Source organism: Corvus brachyrhynchos, unplaced genomic scaffold (assembly GCF_000691975.1).
Source record: "Corvus brachyrhynchos isolate BGI_N302 unplaced genomic scaffold, ASM69197v1 scaffold83, whole genome shotgun sequence".
Lineage (NCBI taxonomy): Eukaryota > Metazoa > Chordata > Aves > Passeriformes > Corvidae > Corvus > Corvus brachyrhynchos.
In genome coordinates, this window is record NW_008238464.1 from 5,588,179 (window position 1) to 5,604,789 (window position 16,611).

The 16,611-nt window shown below is 42.5% G+C and overlaps 1 protein-coding gene and 1 long non-coding RNA gene across 5 annotated transcripts in view; one reads left to right on the plus strand and one right to left on the minus strand.

Moving 5' to 3' along the window:
• Positions 1–11,625, plus strand: part of LOC108447367 — a 23,056-nt gene extending 11,431 nt beyond the window's left edge. Inside the window, exon 2 of one of the 2 annotated variants that reach the window (XR_001862908.1) lies at positions 7,577–11,625. This is a non-coding gene — a long non-coding RNA (uncharacterized LOC108447367). The remainder of the gene's footprint in view (positions 1–7,576) is intronic. The other variant, XR_001862909.1, reaches the window with a different exon arrangement.
• EDAR (ectodysplasin A receptor) overlaps positions 1–16,611 on the minus strand; it is a 71,823-nt gene that overhangs the window by 45,834 nt on the left and 9,378 nt on the right. For 2 of the 3 annotated variants that reach the window (XM_008635852.2, XM_017737131.1), the window contains exon 1: positions 15,976–16,097. The exons of the other annotated variant lie outside the window; for it this stretch is intronic. In XM_008635852.2, the coding sequence (XP_008634074.2) occupies positions 15,976–16,008 (33 nt within the window). In that variant the 5' untranslated portion in view covers positions 16,009–16,097. Of the gene's footprint in view, positions 1–15,975; positions 16,098–16,611 lie in introns of those variants that run through there. 3 annotated transcript variants of the gene reach the window in all.

Genomic DNA, 16,611 nt, shown 5'->3' on the forward strand with positions numbered 1-16,611 from the left:
GGAAGGAGGAGAGCACAGTATTTCCTTGTCACTGTGATAGATTTGACAGACCATTTGGACAATACAGCTAGCATCGTGTCATGCAAATTGACATCTTGGGAAAGCAACAGGCTTTAGAAACAGTACTCAGCTTACTCTGGGACTGGGATATTTGGTGATGACTAGTGCCTCTTTCACACATGAATCACTCACTTTCATCCTTTAAAAGTGTTCAGAGAACTGGAGGTTGGGATACTTCTGCTACAGACTACCTGTGTTTGTAATTAAAGCGCCCACCTCCGATCTCATTTGTTTCCATATACCTACATCTCAGGGAGCAAGTTTTCTCTGCTAGAGATTGAGCTACTCTCCAGGCTGCTGTACACCTCAGAGACAATTAATCATGTTTGCAAAGGCTATTGTATATGTGGCCTGTGATTAATGGGCACGGCCTTAGATGAGATCCTGGGCTTTACCAAAGGGGCTGGTTTGGCACTGGTGACTGGAGACAAGACAAAGAGAAACACCAGCTTCTGTGCCAAGTGATGTGGGCACCCTTCCTTCAGAGGACTGGCACCCAGCCAGCAGCCTAGAATGGTCTTTGAAGTATCAAGCTGCTGACAGTGCTGTTTAAGATCAGAAAACAGGCATCCTATTTAAACTGTGTTTGGTGCTCGGGAAAGGGAATGTTACCAAGCTCAAGTCTCAGGAATGCAGGCCTGCAAAGGACCAACCCCGCTCCCTGCAGAGTGACCAAGCAACCAAGGGCTGGCTGCTCTTTCTAGATGAAATCTCTGAACTTCCTCTATGAGGCACAGTCCAAAGCCCATTTCTGTTAAACCTAAAACATTACCCCTCCAGTCACATGCCCCAAACCCACACACTCTAAATGGAAATGGAAAGTATTGCTGAGCACAATACCGTGCTGTGTTTTCTACCGTGTGACTAGAAGTCAGTGGCATGCTGCTGTGAAAAGCTATTACATACAATTTGTATAGCCTTCTGTAAAATCCTTCCACGTACTGTGGAATTGAAGTTATTATATGAATAAGACTGAAAAATATGGTCCTATCTATTATCTTCCTTATTTTTAATCACTTCTCATCATCCCACTGCATGGTGTTTCTCAGAAGTACAGCACAAAGTGCTGGACACATATAAACTTTGGGCTTCTGCACTTCAATGGCTTCCTGAATGAATTCAAAGGACCCTCGAAACTGTGCCCTAACTTTGAATTTATCCCAGGCAGACATGCACAGTCCTCAGTCCTCATAGGTTAGTTTTTTCTCTCTTCCACTGCCTCTTCCCAAGACACAGCTTGCAAACCACTCCTAGCTCTGTCAAAGTCTGCCCATCTTTATTTTCAAGTTAAAAATGTGTGCCCTAGAAAAGAGCACTTCCATGGCAGCTCAAAGCTTACAAACTGGATCCATCTTTCTGTCACTTTGCCCAAGGAAGTAACACTTTAGAGAGGGCAAAATGGTTTCTCATTACTTGGAAATCAGAGCTGATTTTGCCCAATCTTTTCTTCAAATGGTTTATCTTTTGGGGAGAGGTTAATTATGGACAACTTGTGGGAATATTTTTCTTGGCAATTATTAGGATGCATGCAAAGAGTTGTTCTGCAATATCTCACCTTATAGTGGTCAGGTGCAACTAACCGTATTTCTAGGATCCCCATATGAATGAAGTAGACCCCTGCTTGCTTCAAGAACTTGTTCTCCTATGTGTAGAGGGAACAATATTAATTCCTCTCTGCTGTTTTGGAGGAGTACTGCACAGCAAAGGGCTTCTTTCTTTGTTCATTTACTATACAGGATCAGGTTTCCTGATGATTTCAAAGAAAGTACCCAACCTTGTAGGACCAAGCCTGCTACCCTGTACCTGCTTAGGCCTTTCACCCTGTGCCATGCAAAGATTCAAACCAGAGACTTTTCCAGATATCACTGACATTACAAGGAGGAAGGAAAAGGTGGAACTCTGTCTAAGTGAGTCTTTGATAAGAGGATTAATTTAAAACCGTACACTTTGCTCATTTAACTTTTTTTTGCAAGGAAATATAAACCAACACTATAATTGTACTTTGGCCTGTGGGAATAATATCCCAGAAATAATGCTTCTACTTAAAGAATAGTAGCTTAAGATCTCTGTGGGGCTGCTTCTTTCACTGCAAGACCTATAATTAGCCATCCATTATGGCATTCAGCAGTAATCCTGAGGAAGCCCATATTTTCCCCCCAAGCACCCCACACAAGCATGCCAGAGAGCAGGTAGGGAATGCTCCAGAGTTCACCCTCCTTCTCCACACAGGCAGCTCAGGGGGTGGGAGACCCTCCCTGGTGCCCCTTTGCTGGGGTCTTCAGCAGGGACACCCTGTGGGCACCTCAGTGCTCTCAGGTGTTGGGTACAGTGGTGAACACTAGGATTGCTACAGTCTAGGTCCGAAAGCCATGGTGGTGTGATTTGAGCTGCTCTCCTGCCTTCTTTTTGCTCTGGGGTGAGCAAAGAGAGCAGCTTTCCAGTTAGGAAGGATGGGAAGCCACTTAGCCAAGCACTCCTTTCCTCAGCCTTTGGACCAAACATGGCTGCTTCGGAGATGGAGATGACTTGGTGGTGCTGCAACAGCTCTAGCAGTCTGTGCTTCCAGGCAGCAAATGCTTTCCTGGCATGACTGGAGGGCATAATGGCATGCTTCCAGGGTATTCTACTGGTCAAACTGAGGACTGAGTTCAGACTGTGTGAAATGGTGCATACAAAGAAGATCTGGCCGATGGTGTTTCCCCATGGTTTTGGGGAAGATTTTTGCTCGCCTTACAATAAATAAACAGTTTTATCAGGTAAAGTAATATAAGCACATAAACTGTTTCACTTAGGACATCCTACATTTGAATTGCTTTGTATTTTCCAAAGCTGTTTCCCAGTTTTACTGTCTAGCACTCTTTCTGAATTAGAACTGAATTTATAAATTGTTTAAGCTACTTAGAAACAGTGTTAACAGGGTTTGAGTGTGTGTATGTGAACAAATGACTGGCTGAAAAACTCCTTTCTCTGTGCAACCTATATTAACATTAATGCAAACCCCTCTGCAAAAGTGGCCTGGAGAACTCTGGTGATGGACACAGGGCTGAGGAGACCAGTCCTCATCTTGACACATTTAAGGCGGTGAGACCAATGTACAGACAGTCCCCAAATGTGCCCAACTTCATCCCTCACAGAGCTTCCTCTGAACTACCAGTCAGCCTAAGCTTGTATTTAGGAAAGACATTGAATTCCTAGTGTGAAAGCACCACTCCGAGTTCTGATGGCGATTGCCAAGAAGACAGGCCCTCCAAGGCTCAGCAGCACCATGTTTCATGGCAGCTCTTGTGTTATACCTTCTAGCACCGTGTGCAAGGTAAAGCAAACAACATTTTTTACAAGCAGTTCATTACTACAGATCAATGCCATCACACATTCAAATTTGGTTTTCATGGATTCAATGTAATGGGCACAAAGATGGTTTCTGTAAAGTACCGAAAATCCAGGATCAAGGGCATGAAGGAATGCAGGAGGGGTAGTTCTCTGCTCGACTTTTAAATGTGATTACTCCTCACAAGCAATATTGTACATTGATCCTCACCAGCCTACTACCACTGTGAGAAACAAATCCATGACCTGCCTCAGATGTAGATACACTTTAACTTCACTTTGTCATGTGTCTTTAATAAAGAAATGGATCCAGAGAGAAGTGAGTTTTGACTTAAAGAAGAGGTCCAGTTTTTCTGAAATTCCAGATGATCTTCTTTTCCATTATAACACTAAGTTGAATGTTTGAACGAAGTGTTAGTGTAAATCTCTAGACACTGCAATAGGTCTTTGAAAAAAGCAGTTTATGTTACCAAATAGGAGCCATTTCTTCATCTAGTAATTTTATATGTCGAAGTATACGTCATATTAGTCATTCAGTTATGTTAAGGCTTGATCTTCTTCCAAGCATCTTTGGAAATATGAGGGCAATTTGCACAAGGCATAGGAAATTTATAGTTTTTGAAAAATAGAGTGATCTCACTTTTTGGACATTCAATGTTACTGGAGCTCACACTCAAGATACCCCTAGTTTGATCTTATACTGTAGCCAATTTTTTAAGTTCTGTTCTGTGATTTTCATATTTGTGATAATAAGTACATAACTTTGAAACCCTACTAGGGTGTTGCAAAGCGATCGTATTGACATTCAAGGCCGGAATCCACTATATGCAGTGGCAAATGTAAAAGTTGTATTTACTTGGATAGCTGGGAACACCCATGAGAGCAAGGAAGAAAAAATGTATGATATTCTTGAGGAAAAGGAAGTTGTCTAAAGACCAGGAGCTTTCTGGATCTGTTAACTAAGCAATTCCTCTCATTGCTGGACTCAACAAGGGCTCAACACAGCTGCCCATGTACAGGTGGGTGGTGGCACTGTGGACTCTGCCTGACCCCAGTGTGTCACTTCAAAAGGCAGTGAGTCCCCTCAAGGTCCTATATTAGATCTGCCAAGCTCACATGAACATCTTGCATAGCACAGCTTAAATGGCAGTAGCCAACATAGCCAGGTAAATGAATACAGCTCTTCAGAGAATCTTTTACTCATTTAAAATCACAGGCAGAATAAAAGCAGCACTAAAAGATCTCATCTTTGAGACCACATAAAAGAAAGATGCAGAGTGATTTTCTGATTTCAGGTTATGATGGTAGTCAGGGGAAGAAAACAAACTTCCAGTGGCTGGTGCCCACGCAATTATTTATTTCTACACGAACTGAGGGTGAAAATACTATTTTTCTGACTTCATACCTCTTGCAGATCACCAGAAAAAGAATCACATCATGTGAAAAAGTGCCATACAGAGTCAAACCAGCTGTGTTTTTACCTATAAACTGAACATATATGTGTAGGGGCTGTATGGTATAATAAATGAAAGTCATCAAAGGCACTGTTCCTCTGACTTTAAAGAAGGCCTGCATTTTGAGGGCAGGATCAAAAATCTGGGGCCTCACACAGCAGATCTGTTGGATAAAAGGGGACAGGCTGAAGAGGTAAAGAAAAATCCCCGAACTCCTCCTTTACCTGAACAAACAGAGCCTGTTAAGTGTGAGTACAGTGATTGTAGCTTCCCAGAGCTACCCAACTCCTCCTGAGAACATCCTTATCAAAACTTTTTAATGGTGATGGCTGTGATTAGTGTACAAGTAGCATGAGGCAGAAAGAAGCTAAGGTGCAGAAATGTCATTGCACAGACAACCTCAGCTGTGTACTGACCAACACTGCATTTGGGGTTCTCTGATTGAAATCTTCAGGGAGTTCCATGTTCAATCACTTTGTTTTGAACAAAACTACAGCTTGTTCACACTGTTTCTCACTCCCTTCTTAATTGTTAGAAATTAATACCCTTGACATGCTCTTAAACCACACTATTTGGAAACTATTTTACAGTGTAGGCAAACATTTGAGCTTAGTGCTAAATATGCGGGTGCTGTGCATACACAAATAAAGACTGTCTCTTTCTCAGAGATCTTACAGTCTGAAAGATAAGAGATGAAAGAGCGCTTGGAAAGATGAGTAACCAGGGGGACTGTGGGAGGGGTTCACGTCAGTTAAAATGTAAAAACCTGGATATCATTCAAAGAATGCACAGATTTTGGTCCTGGAAGTGTGCAATTTTTTTTATGTGTAACAGTTTTGCAATTAAGAAAAAAGCTGAAACTGTTGACATTTTCTTGTGCCTGGTTTTGCTAGGACTGAGGTAGCATGTTGCTGCTAGTTCTACTGACACCCCCAAGCCACCCTGCTACCATTGTCCTGTGCACAAGACCCAATGCTCTCATTCAAACCACTGGCCTGCTTGGGCTTTGACCTTGAGTGGGGTTAGATCTGGAGATCAGATGTCTCTTGGATATGATGGATAACTTTACATTTAAATACAAGAAATTTTTAGCCTTTTTAGCTTGCATATAATTAGGAAAGTTATGACTCAATAAGTAAACAGAAATAAATGTGATGTAATCAGCATGTGCAAATTTCTATTACTCAATTTTGCAAACATTTCTTCAAACCAAACCTACCTATCTTTAGACATCAAACATGGGTTAAACACAAGGACCCCCAGACACAAGGGTACCAGGCTGCTCTCTCCTTGGGAAGGAATAGCTGGGGTGTAGGCTGCTGGGGCACAGGAGCAGGATGTGCAGCACTGCCCTGAACTCTTGCTCATAGTTGCCTCCAGGTTTCTAGATTCACAGTTTTTTTTACTGGAGATGGAGGAACTGGTCATCAGGTAGCACTTATCATGGTCCAGCTGTGGTGTGGTTGATATCCATGGGTTGTAACTTCTTCATATTCACTTTTCATGTGACTCTTGCATCCACAATGAAAGGACAAAGATTAATTCTTCCTTCATTCTTAATGTGGTTTAGTACACATCCGATGGTGCCTCTCTGGTTTTGGGATCACACCAGGATAGCTTTTTCCTCAAACATTGTTTGAGATCAGACTTACTGCAGATCACAGAGATGACAGAGATGATTTTGCTTTAGCAATGTCAGAAGAGTTCAGATGCTAATAGGAATGACGTAGCTGCAGCTTTTTTTTTTTTTTTTTAAATCTAGCAAAGTGCTAGCAAAATGCCACATGCATATGAAGCAGGCTATCCCTGGCATAAGGAAGTTGTGTGTCTGTTGTAAAGGCAAAGCTTGCCATTGCCTCGTGAATCCAAGTGACACACTTGGAGCCATCCACATTTTGATTTCAAGCCAGTGAAAACCAGATTTTCTTTTTGCTAGAGTTGCTGAAAGGTTGGTGGAGTGGGAGGCAGCTAGTGCCAAGGTAGAACTATGCATGTTTCTTGTCATATGTCTTCAAGTGATGCATTCCAGAGTTCTTCATTTAATCATCCAGAGATAAATAAGCTACTACTTATTAAAATCTAATTAGGTTTTAAGCAGCACAGCGAGAAGATAATCTGTGTTACAGAATTCCTAGTGGCAAAACATCCAGGATTTTTTACATGTAAAATCATGAAACTACTATGATGCTTTTGAAGTTTTAACACACTCGTGCATTTGCTTGAAAACTACTATGCAAGCAGTAAACAATCTTGCTTGGGTCTGATTCTTCAAGGTGCAATACAGATAGCTCTGCACTTAACTTCATGGGCTCAGTTCTCACAAGTCCAACACAGCTGATAATATTTTTGAACCAAATGTTTGACAGCGAATGCAATAAAAAAATCTGTGGTTTTAATATCGATTAGTTCCCTCACCAGAAATTACATTCCCATTAAGAGGGTTAACAAAGACACTTTCAAAGGAAGAAAACCCAACGCAGTGCCTTTTTCTTTTGCTTCTCTAATTGCTGCAGATGTTGTGCAGTTGCAACTATGAAAAGTTAAATATTATGTCTCTGTAACATTTTTGATCTTCATTAATTATAGCTCAGAAAACCTTACAAAAAGCAGCCTGCCTGTTTAATACAAATAAGATTAATTGCATGGGTGTTCAGAAAATGAGCCACCAGTAGTTAAACAAAAAATGTTTGTCTTTAAGCAGCCCTTGAATGATCCTTTTTTAAAAACTGTTACAGGAAGTGAAGAGGCTGCCAAATTACCATGCCCGTGAGCCCCAGTCTTATTATCAGCCTAAACGAACGCACACACCCTGCCACTTTCATCCTCTTCCAGGTCCAAGAAAAAGAAAAAGGAGGCAAAAAAACCCAACCAACCTTCCACACAAAGAGGTGTCTCTGAAGTCTGGAATGCACCCTGGCTGTTTGAAGACAAGATTTATACCTGACACCCTCCTTTAAGCTCATTGTCGAGACTCGCCTGTGTTCAAATCAACCGCAGACTGGCTGCTGCAGGTACTTCATCTTACAACAACCACATCATCTAAGATAAATGCACCAGGAATTGCTATCACTTTGAGGTGAAAGAAAAAAGGGGGATGGGGGGAATCAAACCTCTGATGCAGGTAGTGGGTGGAGGAAAAGACAGACATGCATGAAGGAGTGTGCAAGGGTGTGCCCAGGGAAGAAGCCAGCGACAGCCGCCAGCCTGCGGCATGGGGCTCAAGGATGAAATGGGTCTGGCTGCCTGTGTGGGCACCTGTGTTTTGGCCCAGCCTCTCCCTGCCTTTGGCAGCCAGGCTGTGGGACCAGGCGTCAGGCAAGATCCTTAAGCCGCCCCACTGCCAGGGAAGCGGTAACCTCTCGGGTGCTTGTGAAGGACTGAAAGGAGCTTTTTGACTTGGTGGGAGATGATGGAAAGGACTGTGCCATCAGTTCATGTAATTCCCATGTTTTCTGAGGCAAGCCTGATTTCCTCATTTTAGGATCCTGTCCCTAAGTAAGCTGATTTCATTCAGTTTCTTAAATTTCTCTGGAGGAAAACCCTTCATAGTAAGGACTTAATTTTACACTGTATCCATCTGATGGGAGGCAAAGCTACAGAGCACTGAGGTAGGCGAAGCAAACAAGAGGAGAGACAGAAGAGTGTGATCAGGACAGCGTCAGGCTGTAGAGAAACACAGATGAACATCCTAGAGCTCAGGCTGCTGAAACTGTAGCATTAGTAGGAGTTGGGCTAATTACTGGAGGCTTTGAAGTGATGCAGGCAGAAAACGTCAGTCATAAAGAGAGAATAACACCTGGTAATTGGCAGAGATACTTATTGCCTGTATCACTCTATCGCTCAAAGGCCCAAAAGAAGTTGGGGTATAAGGATGCAATTTGTGGTACAGAACCAGCTGAGGAGTATTTTTTGGGGTGAAGAATTACCATGGCATTTGGAATAATGCACCATTAATCCAGGGCATTAAAAAACAATTCTGAGGAGATATTCTGAAATTACACTGATAGAGAAAAGAAGGTAGAAAAAATGTCAGCATAGGTGGTCAAGGTAAAACTTTAAAGCAAGAAAAACCTGCCCTTCTGAAGCATTTCATGATGCCTATCTTGGATCCGGAGACCAGAAAGCAATACAGGATTAGCAAAAAAACTAAGGTCCCTAAGGACTGTTCTAGCACCACAGATTTCAACTGCTATTGGGCAGCACCCAACAGCATGTTCTGTATTTAACCCAACAGAAAGATCTATATTTGGTTTTCTGGTTCTCCTTTGTCAAGCAGTTAAGACTCGGAGCTCTACAGGGCTTCTTCCAAAACTTCTGGACTGACAGGGATGTTTGAGATCTGGGAAAAAGGAGCTGGTTTAATCCATTTCAGTTATAGAGCACTTTCTATATTTAGGATTTTAAATTATGTTTCATTAAGAATGCAAATTATGAGCATTTCTAGGACTCCAGGTACTTGCATGTCCCAGCTAGCACATAAACCTCATGTCGTTACAAATCTGAATACAGCACGTTAAGTTTGCAGCAGATTTAAAATAGGGCAAAAGGGAGGCGGGAAGAGAGCTTGAACAACACATCCAACACTTGCCCACGTGGGTGGGAGGAAAAACATCTACACTAGCACTGAACTGACACAACTGCATGTGAAGCTGCAGCATCAATTTCAGCTTGGCCACAGGTACCCTGTTCCATCTTTTGCAATTGAAAAACTTACCACTTATAATTATTTTTTTAATTCTCTTTTTTTCTGTTGGCTGTTTTGTAGTTTGGGTTTGGGTTTGTTTTTTTTCCCATGGGGGGCGAAGTCTTCTCTCTGGTGCTAGCAAAAGATTCTCAGAGAAATCGGTTTCATCAACCCGTGACCAATGTATTGAAAAATGGGGCATGGATCCGCCGCAGCAATCACGGGAATATGTTGAGGAAACTTAACCTGGAGCCTCTATAATTTGTGACACTAAGCTTCTGAGGAAATAGCATTCAGTATTTCATTCTGACATTTCAGCTCTTGACAGCCCTACAGAATGCTGCTTGAACCTAAAGTCAAATGCAATAAACTGTGCACAGCTTGGCCAAAAAAAAAAAAAAAAGCAAGCATAAGCAAGGCCAGTTCAGATTGCCCTCCCAGGCAGCCACAGGAGTGGGAAACAGAAATACATGGCTCTAAGCAGCCTCTTCCTTGCTGCCTGCCTGTTAAAAATGATGGCGTTTTCAAGAAGCAGTTGTAGGCACTATTAGTATCTTCTGATCTAAGCACAGAATCATAGAACCACTTAGGTTGAAAAAGACCTTTAAGATCATCAACTATTAACCCAGCACTGCCAAGTTCACAGCCATGTAGAATCATTGTGTACTTCTTTTCCCAAAAGGATCTTCAGCATCTCTCAAACCAAGTTGCAACGAATAGTGGTAAGACCATCAGAAGATGAAAATATGAATACGGATGACGAACTTGTACATTAAACAGGATTGTTCACATGGTTATTTGTGATTGACTACTTGGTCAGAGTATAAATGTATTTTGTAGGTGTACACACTGTGCATCTTTTGCTGGTGTTGAACAGCTCTTACTGCAATAACATGCCAAGAAGGCTCCAGGGAACTTCTCTCTATACTGGTAATAACTGGAACTTTTAAAAGTACTTCTGAGCTAATAAAAAATGTGAATACTTATTTATACGTTATATGTATGTATGTATGCAGGGCTATGTGGTAAATCTGTAGACACATTTTAGGCTCAAGATAGTTTTTCTGCCTATGAAATTTTGTTTTTACTTTCTCCCTCCTTGGTGTTTCCGATCAAATAATTTTACTGTTCTGAAAATGGAACTTCAAAGTTTGGTGCTCGTTATGTTATTCAAGAATGAGAGCACCAGCAATTAATTAGACAGCAAATGCCCTGGATTCACCAGCAATTCCTTCTCCACCCCCAGAGAGATGCCATCTTTCTCCTCGTCCCCGACCATTTGCTGGTTTTATCCCCATTCAGTCCTTTGACTCCTATTAACTCAGTTTCCTCCTCACTGCACATGCTTTGTGGGGCCATTGACTCCTTTTTAATGCTGTGTGACTCCTCTGGCTGCCATTTGCCACTCCACTCTAGCTCGATGCATACCCCAGTGGAAAGCAGCAGGTACTCCTTCCCCTGCCCGCACCCTGTGCTGTTCCCACAGCCACTGCTCGTGTCCCTGCTGCTCTTCATACACTTGGGAGTCCAAAAAGAATTTGAGCATCCTTTCCTACAATCCTCATGTTTGCTGCAATCCTGACCCTCTGTTCTACCTGCTCCCTTCATGCACCTGTTCTCCACAGCCATTCAACTCCCCCATAGAAAGAAGGTGGCTGGACAGAAATCCCAGGCAACTCACTCTCACCTGCTTGGGGCCTAGTGCTACCAAGGCAATGTGGTACCATGTGTCATCAGCCTCTGCCTGCAAAGGGGTCGTCAATGTCAAGATAATCTTGCAAACGGAAATACAGCAACAGTCATGTTTATGACTTGAGAGGGCTGTGAGAAGAGCCCCTTCCTGCCTCCTAGCATTCCTGTTTCTCTCCAAGAGTTGAAGACAGCCTGCCTGGTTCAGAGTCCCTTGGAGTCCCCCAGGCCCTGGTCTGGGGCAGCTCTTAGAAGATGGCTTAGTCCGACTAAATGTGTTGCTCTGTGCAAGCAGTGGAAAAACCGTAATTGTAGTGGTAGCAATGTACTCTATAGCAAAACCCTGTAATAGAATATGATTTATTTCCATGACCATTTGCTTGAAATAAATAAAGGGCTATAGAAACATCATTTCTGTAAGATAAAACCATCAAGTGCACAACAGCAGCTGAGGAACTACATTTCTTTTACAGCTTGTCTAAAGTGTCACCTTGCAGGGACCTGAGGGCATGTTAAAGTGAAGAGCTTTAAAACAGCAAACAACGAAAGCTAATTCTTCTCCAAAAAAGGCAAACAGGAAGCTTGTTTAAAGGACAAAGCTTTCGGTGCATAGCAAGTGCTTGTGTTCACATGTGTGCTCAGGTTGCTTTTGAAGTCTGTTTTTTTGGCTCCCTTGGCTCTGTCTCCAAAAGACATCTACAAAAACTCATGTATGCTCGTAAGTGCCAAACATGTACACGGCGCCTCAGTCACTTCGACAGCAAGTGACAGTTAATTCAAACCATGTGTTACAGAGAGCTCATCCTTTCATGATAAATGATGGTATTGACAGATGAGTTATTTTTACACTGAGCTTAATTATGTCAAATCTCAGCCCACAAGTGTGCAGCAGAAAGGGTAGCATTTTTCTTTGTTACTAATAAGCTGTGTTTGTTATTTTTCTTCTGCACTATTCACACGTAATTAAAGGTGACCCAAACCCACATACATTACATGCCAATGAAAACCCTTTCATCTTCATTGTCATGTCATGACATACTGGATTGACAAATCTGCTAAAAAAAAAAAAAGCCATAAGACCGCTCCGTCTCTTAGCTCCTCATGGTCACGTAAGTTTAAAGCCTTGAGGAAACAATGACTGAGTTTGCCTGTCTGCACGGAATCAGTTCTGTACATTTTTCTTGCCCAGACTGTTTCATATATGAAGCGCCTCACCTGAATCCCTAAGGTCCTGTTTATTTCTCACACATGTATTCTTCTTGTAGGAAGAAGTCAAAGCTGTATACAGAGCTCCAAAATGGTTCTCCCTAATTTATGTGCCCCAATAAAGCAAACTTCTCCAAAAGGAGCAACTTCAGTCTTTAAAACATAAAAATCAAATTGTGCTGTTCCCACTCCCAAAGCGCCATCAGCAGCTGAAGTCACCGTGCCTACTAACAGAAGGGTGTATTAGCTCAGCAGTTTCTCACCCAAAACCCAATTCATTTACAATGAATTCAGTGTTCAGAAGATACTATAGTTACTGTAGAACATTTAAACTTCAAAACCACTCAAAAGCCGGGAAATACAAACCTAAGATGACCACATTAATACCACGTATTACCCCTTCACTGAAGTTTGCCCTGCAACATCTTTCTCCTAAATCTCTGCTGTGTTCTCTGCTTGCACTGTGAATAATTGTTCTTTAACCGATTAAAAGGTATTGCTACACCTTTAGTAAGGACTAAAGACTTACAGGGTATGGTTAGCACATTTCAGAGGAGTATATGGTTTCCACAGATCAATTTATTAGTGCAGGTGTATGACACACTTTGAGTAAAATGGGACAACATCAAATACTCCCTCTGTTTAACTTGGAACAGGGAGCTGAATTTCCAACACCTGCATCTCAAGAGAGTGCCAAAGCCATGGGGTTATTGGATATTTGCAGGAGGGCTACTTTGTGGTTTTGGTTTTTTTATAACTGGGTGTATTTATCCAGATTTTAAGTGGATTCCAAAGCAAATGGGGCTTGTGTGGCCATGAAGCAATTTCCCACACACTTCCGCAGCTTAATTGTGCACACCCAGCCCTTTTCCCCAGAGGATCCCAGAGGTTTGATGGTGCACTACAGCATGTGACAAGGGTGCTTTGTCAGCCACTGACAAATGCACAGGTCTTTGTAAATGTCCCAGGGGGAAGAGCTTCAGCTAGAGCTGGCTATTGGCCACAAGACACTGATCCGTCAGAAATCATCCTTCATGCATGCTAGTGTTCCTGGAGCTACTTGCCTCTTAGTCATCTTTGACTTTAACTAGCCTGGACTAATGTCTAGCATTTTTCCTAGGAAAGTTTCCTACTTCACTGGGGATCAGGCCAGATTCACAACAGGAACTGTGCCATAATGGACTCAGTGCTCCGCAGCAGCCACAGAAGGTGGCAGCATCCTTGCTACAGCCAGAGTCTGCGAAGAGACACCTCAAAACAGAGATCTTCAAAATAACTTGGCCATGACCCTGGCAGGGCTTAGAAACCTGACAAGGCTCTGCCCTACAGTCCTCCAGACTCCCTCCAAAATCCAGCTTATGGAACCTCTCCTGCCACTGCTTCCTATCTTTGCACTTAATAACCCCATCAGCTACAGGGCAACACAAAGCCAAACACCTCCACCTGCCAGCATCCTCCTTTGTATGAACACAGTTTTGGAAGTCTTCCCTCTAAGTGGCTGGGGGCTGGCTGGGTGAGCTCCATGGAGAAGGAACTGTTCAGGGCCCCTGGCCAGGCAGTGTGGCTACACAGGCTCTCTCAGGATTGTCCAGCTTCCTCCTCTTGCACCTTTTCTGCTTTGCATGAGACAGTTTTTGTCTCTTTTTTACTCAGACACATGACTCCCAAACGTAGTGACTGGGGCACCACCTGGGTCAGGGTTTGGAAACTGGGCTCCAGTTCTTACTCTGAGCTAAATTTAGATATCCTATACTGAGTATTACCCAGGGCCTATGTCTCCATACACTTGTGGCAGTATTATTTTTCTTTTGCTCTCCAAATTGCCAGTTATGCCTAGGAAAATGTAACAGTTAAAAAACGAGGGATGAACAGACAGACGCCTCTTTTGGAATGCACAAGAGCTGGAGCTGGGGACTGTTGTGAGTAAAACAGCTAAAGTCTCCGCAGGCTGAGAAACACGTTGAGTCCAGATCGCTCACCTGAGCTCCCTGAGCATGTAACAGTGTGACCATTCCCAGTGGGAGGGCTTGACGTGTGGCATGTGGGTATGTTCATCCAGCACAGGCCAAGCCAGGTAAAGCATGTCCAGAAGCACACGTTCAGGCATGCAGGGAACTCACTGGATGCAAACGTGGGCGTTAAGGTATGTAGGTACCTCTGCGGTGAAGAGGAGGCGAGAGTTCTTAGTATCTAAGGTTTAGACTTCTCATGTGAAGTGACTTGTCTGCTAGGCATCCAAGTTCCTCCTTGGGATTAAGTCCTTGAAGATGATCTAACAGAAGGCATCTGCTTCTCACCTCAGAGTGCTCCCGAATGAAAGACTCAGAGAGTGCCTGGTATTCTACGCACTTTTCACACACCCAGCACTAATTGCTCTTCCGTGATTAAGGAAAAGTGTTTCTTCTATATATACAAAAAAGTGTGAAAACTCAGGATGAAAAATACTGCAGAGTTAAGCAGATTTGTTTATGAGTTTGCATCTGTTCTGCAAAAGTGGACATGCCTATGAAGCTAAGCAAAGGTCTGTGTGCACCTCTCGTTAAATTAATCCATCTAGAATTAGTAATGGTAGGGAAAATACCACAGACAGCAACTTTACTTCTGCATGTGTTTCTGGGAAACTTGAGCTGTTAGCACTGTCTTTGCACTTGGCTTTGGAAGGGGAAAAGCAGATGCCTTTCACTCATTTTGACTAAACTAATACAGTTTGGGCATTTTGTGCAGCAATTGCAACTTTTCTTTACGTTTTAGTCCATCTCTGTTATAGGCACAGGCAACAGCAGATGAAAGAGAAACATCAACAGTTTGTTAAAATAAATGGCAAAAACACCCACGACATCAGGACTGAGGGAATATCTCAAGTCTTTCTACTCCAGTTGTTATGCCAAAGTTGTTTTAAAAGGCATGAACAGAGAGTTCTGAAAAAACAAAACAAATATAGACATCATGCTTTCCTCTCATTTTCTTTGCTTCTGCGTTTTAGAATTTCAGAAGAAAAAGCCATGCACACAGATAAAATTTCTTACTTCAGCTGCTAAATGCATGTATAATTCCACTGCTTTTGTCTTATTTTTGTCAACACATATTTTAAGAAATAGTTTTATGATGCTTCTTATGAGCATCTCTAAAATTCTCCTGGGAAGCTTGTATAACTAGCAAGACCTAACTGAATTAATAAGCCAGAGCACTTTGATAAAGGCGTTAAAATAATGCCAAGGCTGTGCTGTGGATGTTGAGCTCAACTACAGTGTTTTGTTGAAAGCAAGCACTCCCTTCCAAAGCAGCCAGTGGCTCTATCAGCTGTAAGCCCATCACTTCGCAGTTGCAGACTTACAGTGGTGCCATACAAAGCCCTCTGAGCCGCTACAAACCACAAGTTCAAAACCTGACTCATGTCTAGAACTCCGACTCACTCGCTGTTGCTGGCTTAGTCACTGCCAGCAGCCCTACATGCATGTGCTAATCCTGCGGTAGCCTCAGCACAGTTCCCTCCTGTGGGAAAGCCCTGGTTAGTCAGACTTGAAGAAAGGCAGGGTATTGTTAGATTTCTCTTACCATTGTGCTGCTTTGTTCTTCTTGCATTCCCATCTTAATGACAGTGCGAGCTGTTGGCCTTCCACACTTTCTTTGTGCCTATGTAAATTCAGTGTTTGATGCAGAAGAGGCGGAGACGATTTCTAAGTGAAGGGGCAGGTGTGAGTGAAAGGAGCAACCCAACAGCCAAACTATTTGAAAAAGAAACCTTTAATGTCTCATCAGCTCAGCACTTAAAAAAAAAAAAGCCTTCATAACTTGTCTTGAAAACTGGAAAAACAGGGTGTCTAGCTATAATTTAAGACATTAATAACAAGAAGATTTTGCAGTTCCCTGACACATTTTGACTTTTCCACAGTGAAATGCTATCTTAAAACTAGGTCTGATTATTAAAATGTGAAATACTGTCAGTGACAAAGAAATTACAGACAGGTTTAGCCCAGGCTAAATTTTAGGACACGTCTGAAAACACCTTTTTTTCCTTTCTTAAATGGACATTCTGCCAAGGATATTTGCAATGCAACAACTTTACAGGACTGACCCAGGTCTTCAGAGGTATTTAGTGGCTACCATGAGCACCCCTGAAACTGCAGCCTTGAGATGTTACACCCTAATTAACAAAATAAGTTTCAACAAAAAGTATTTTTCACCTTCAAG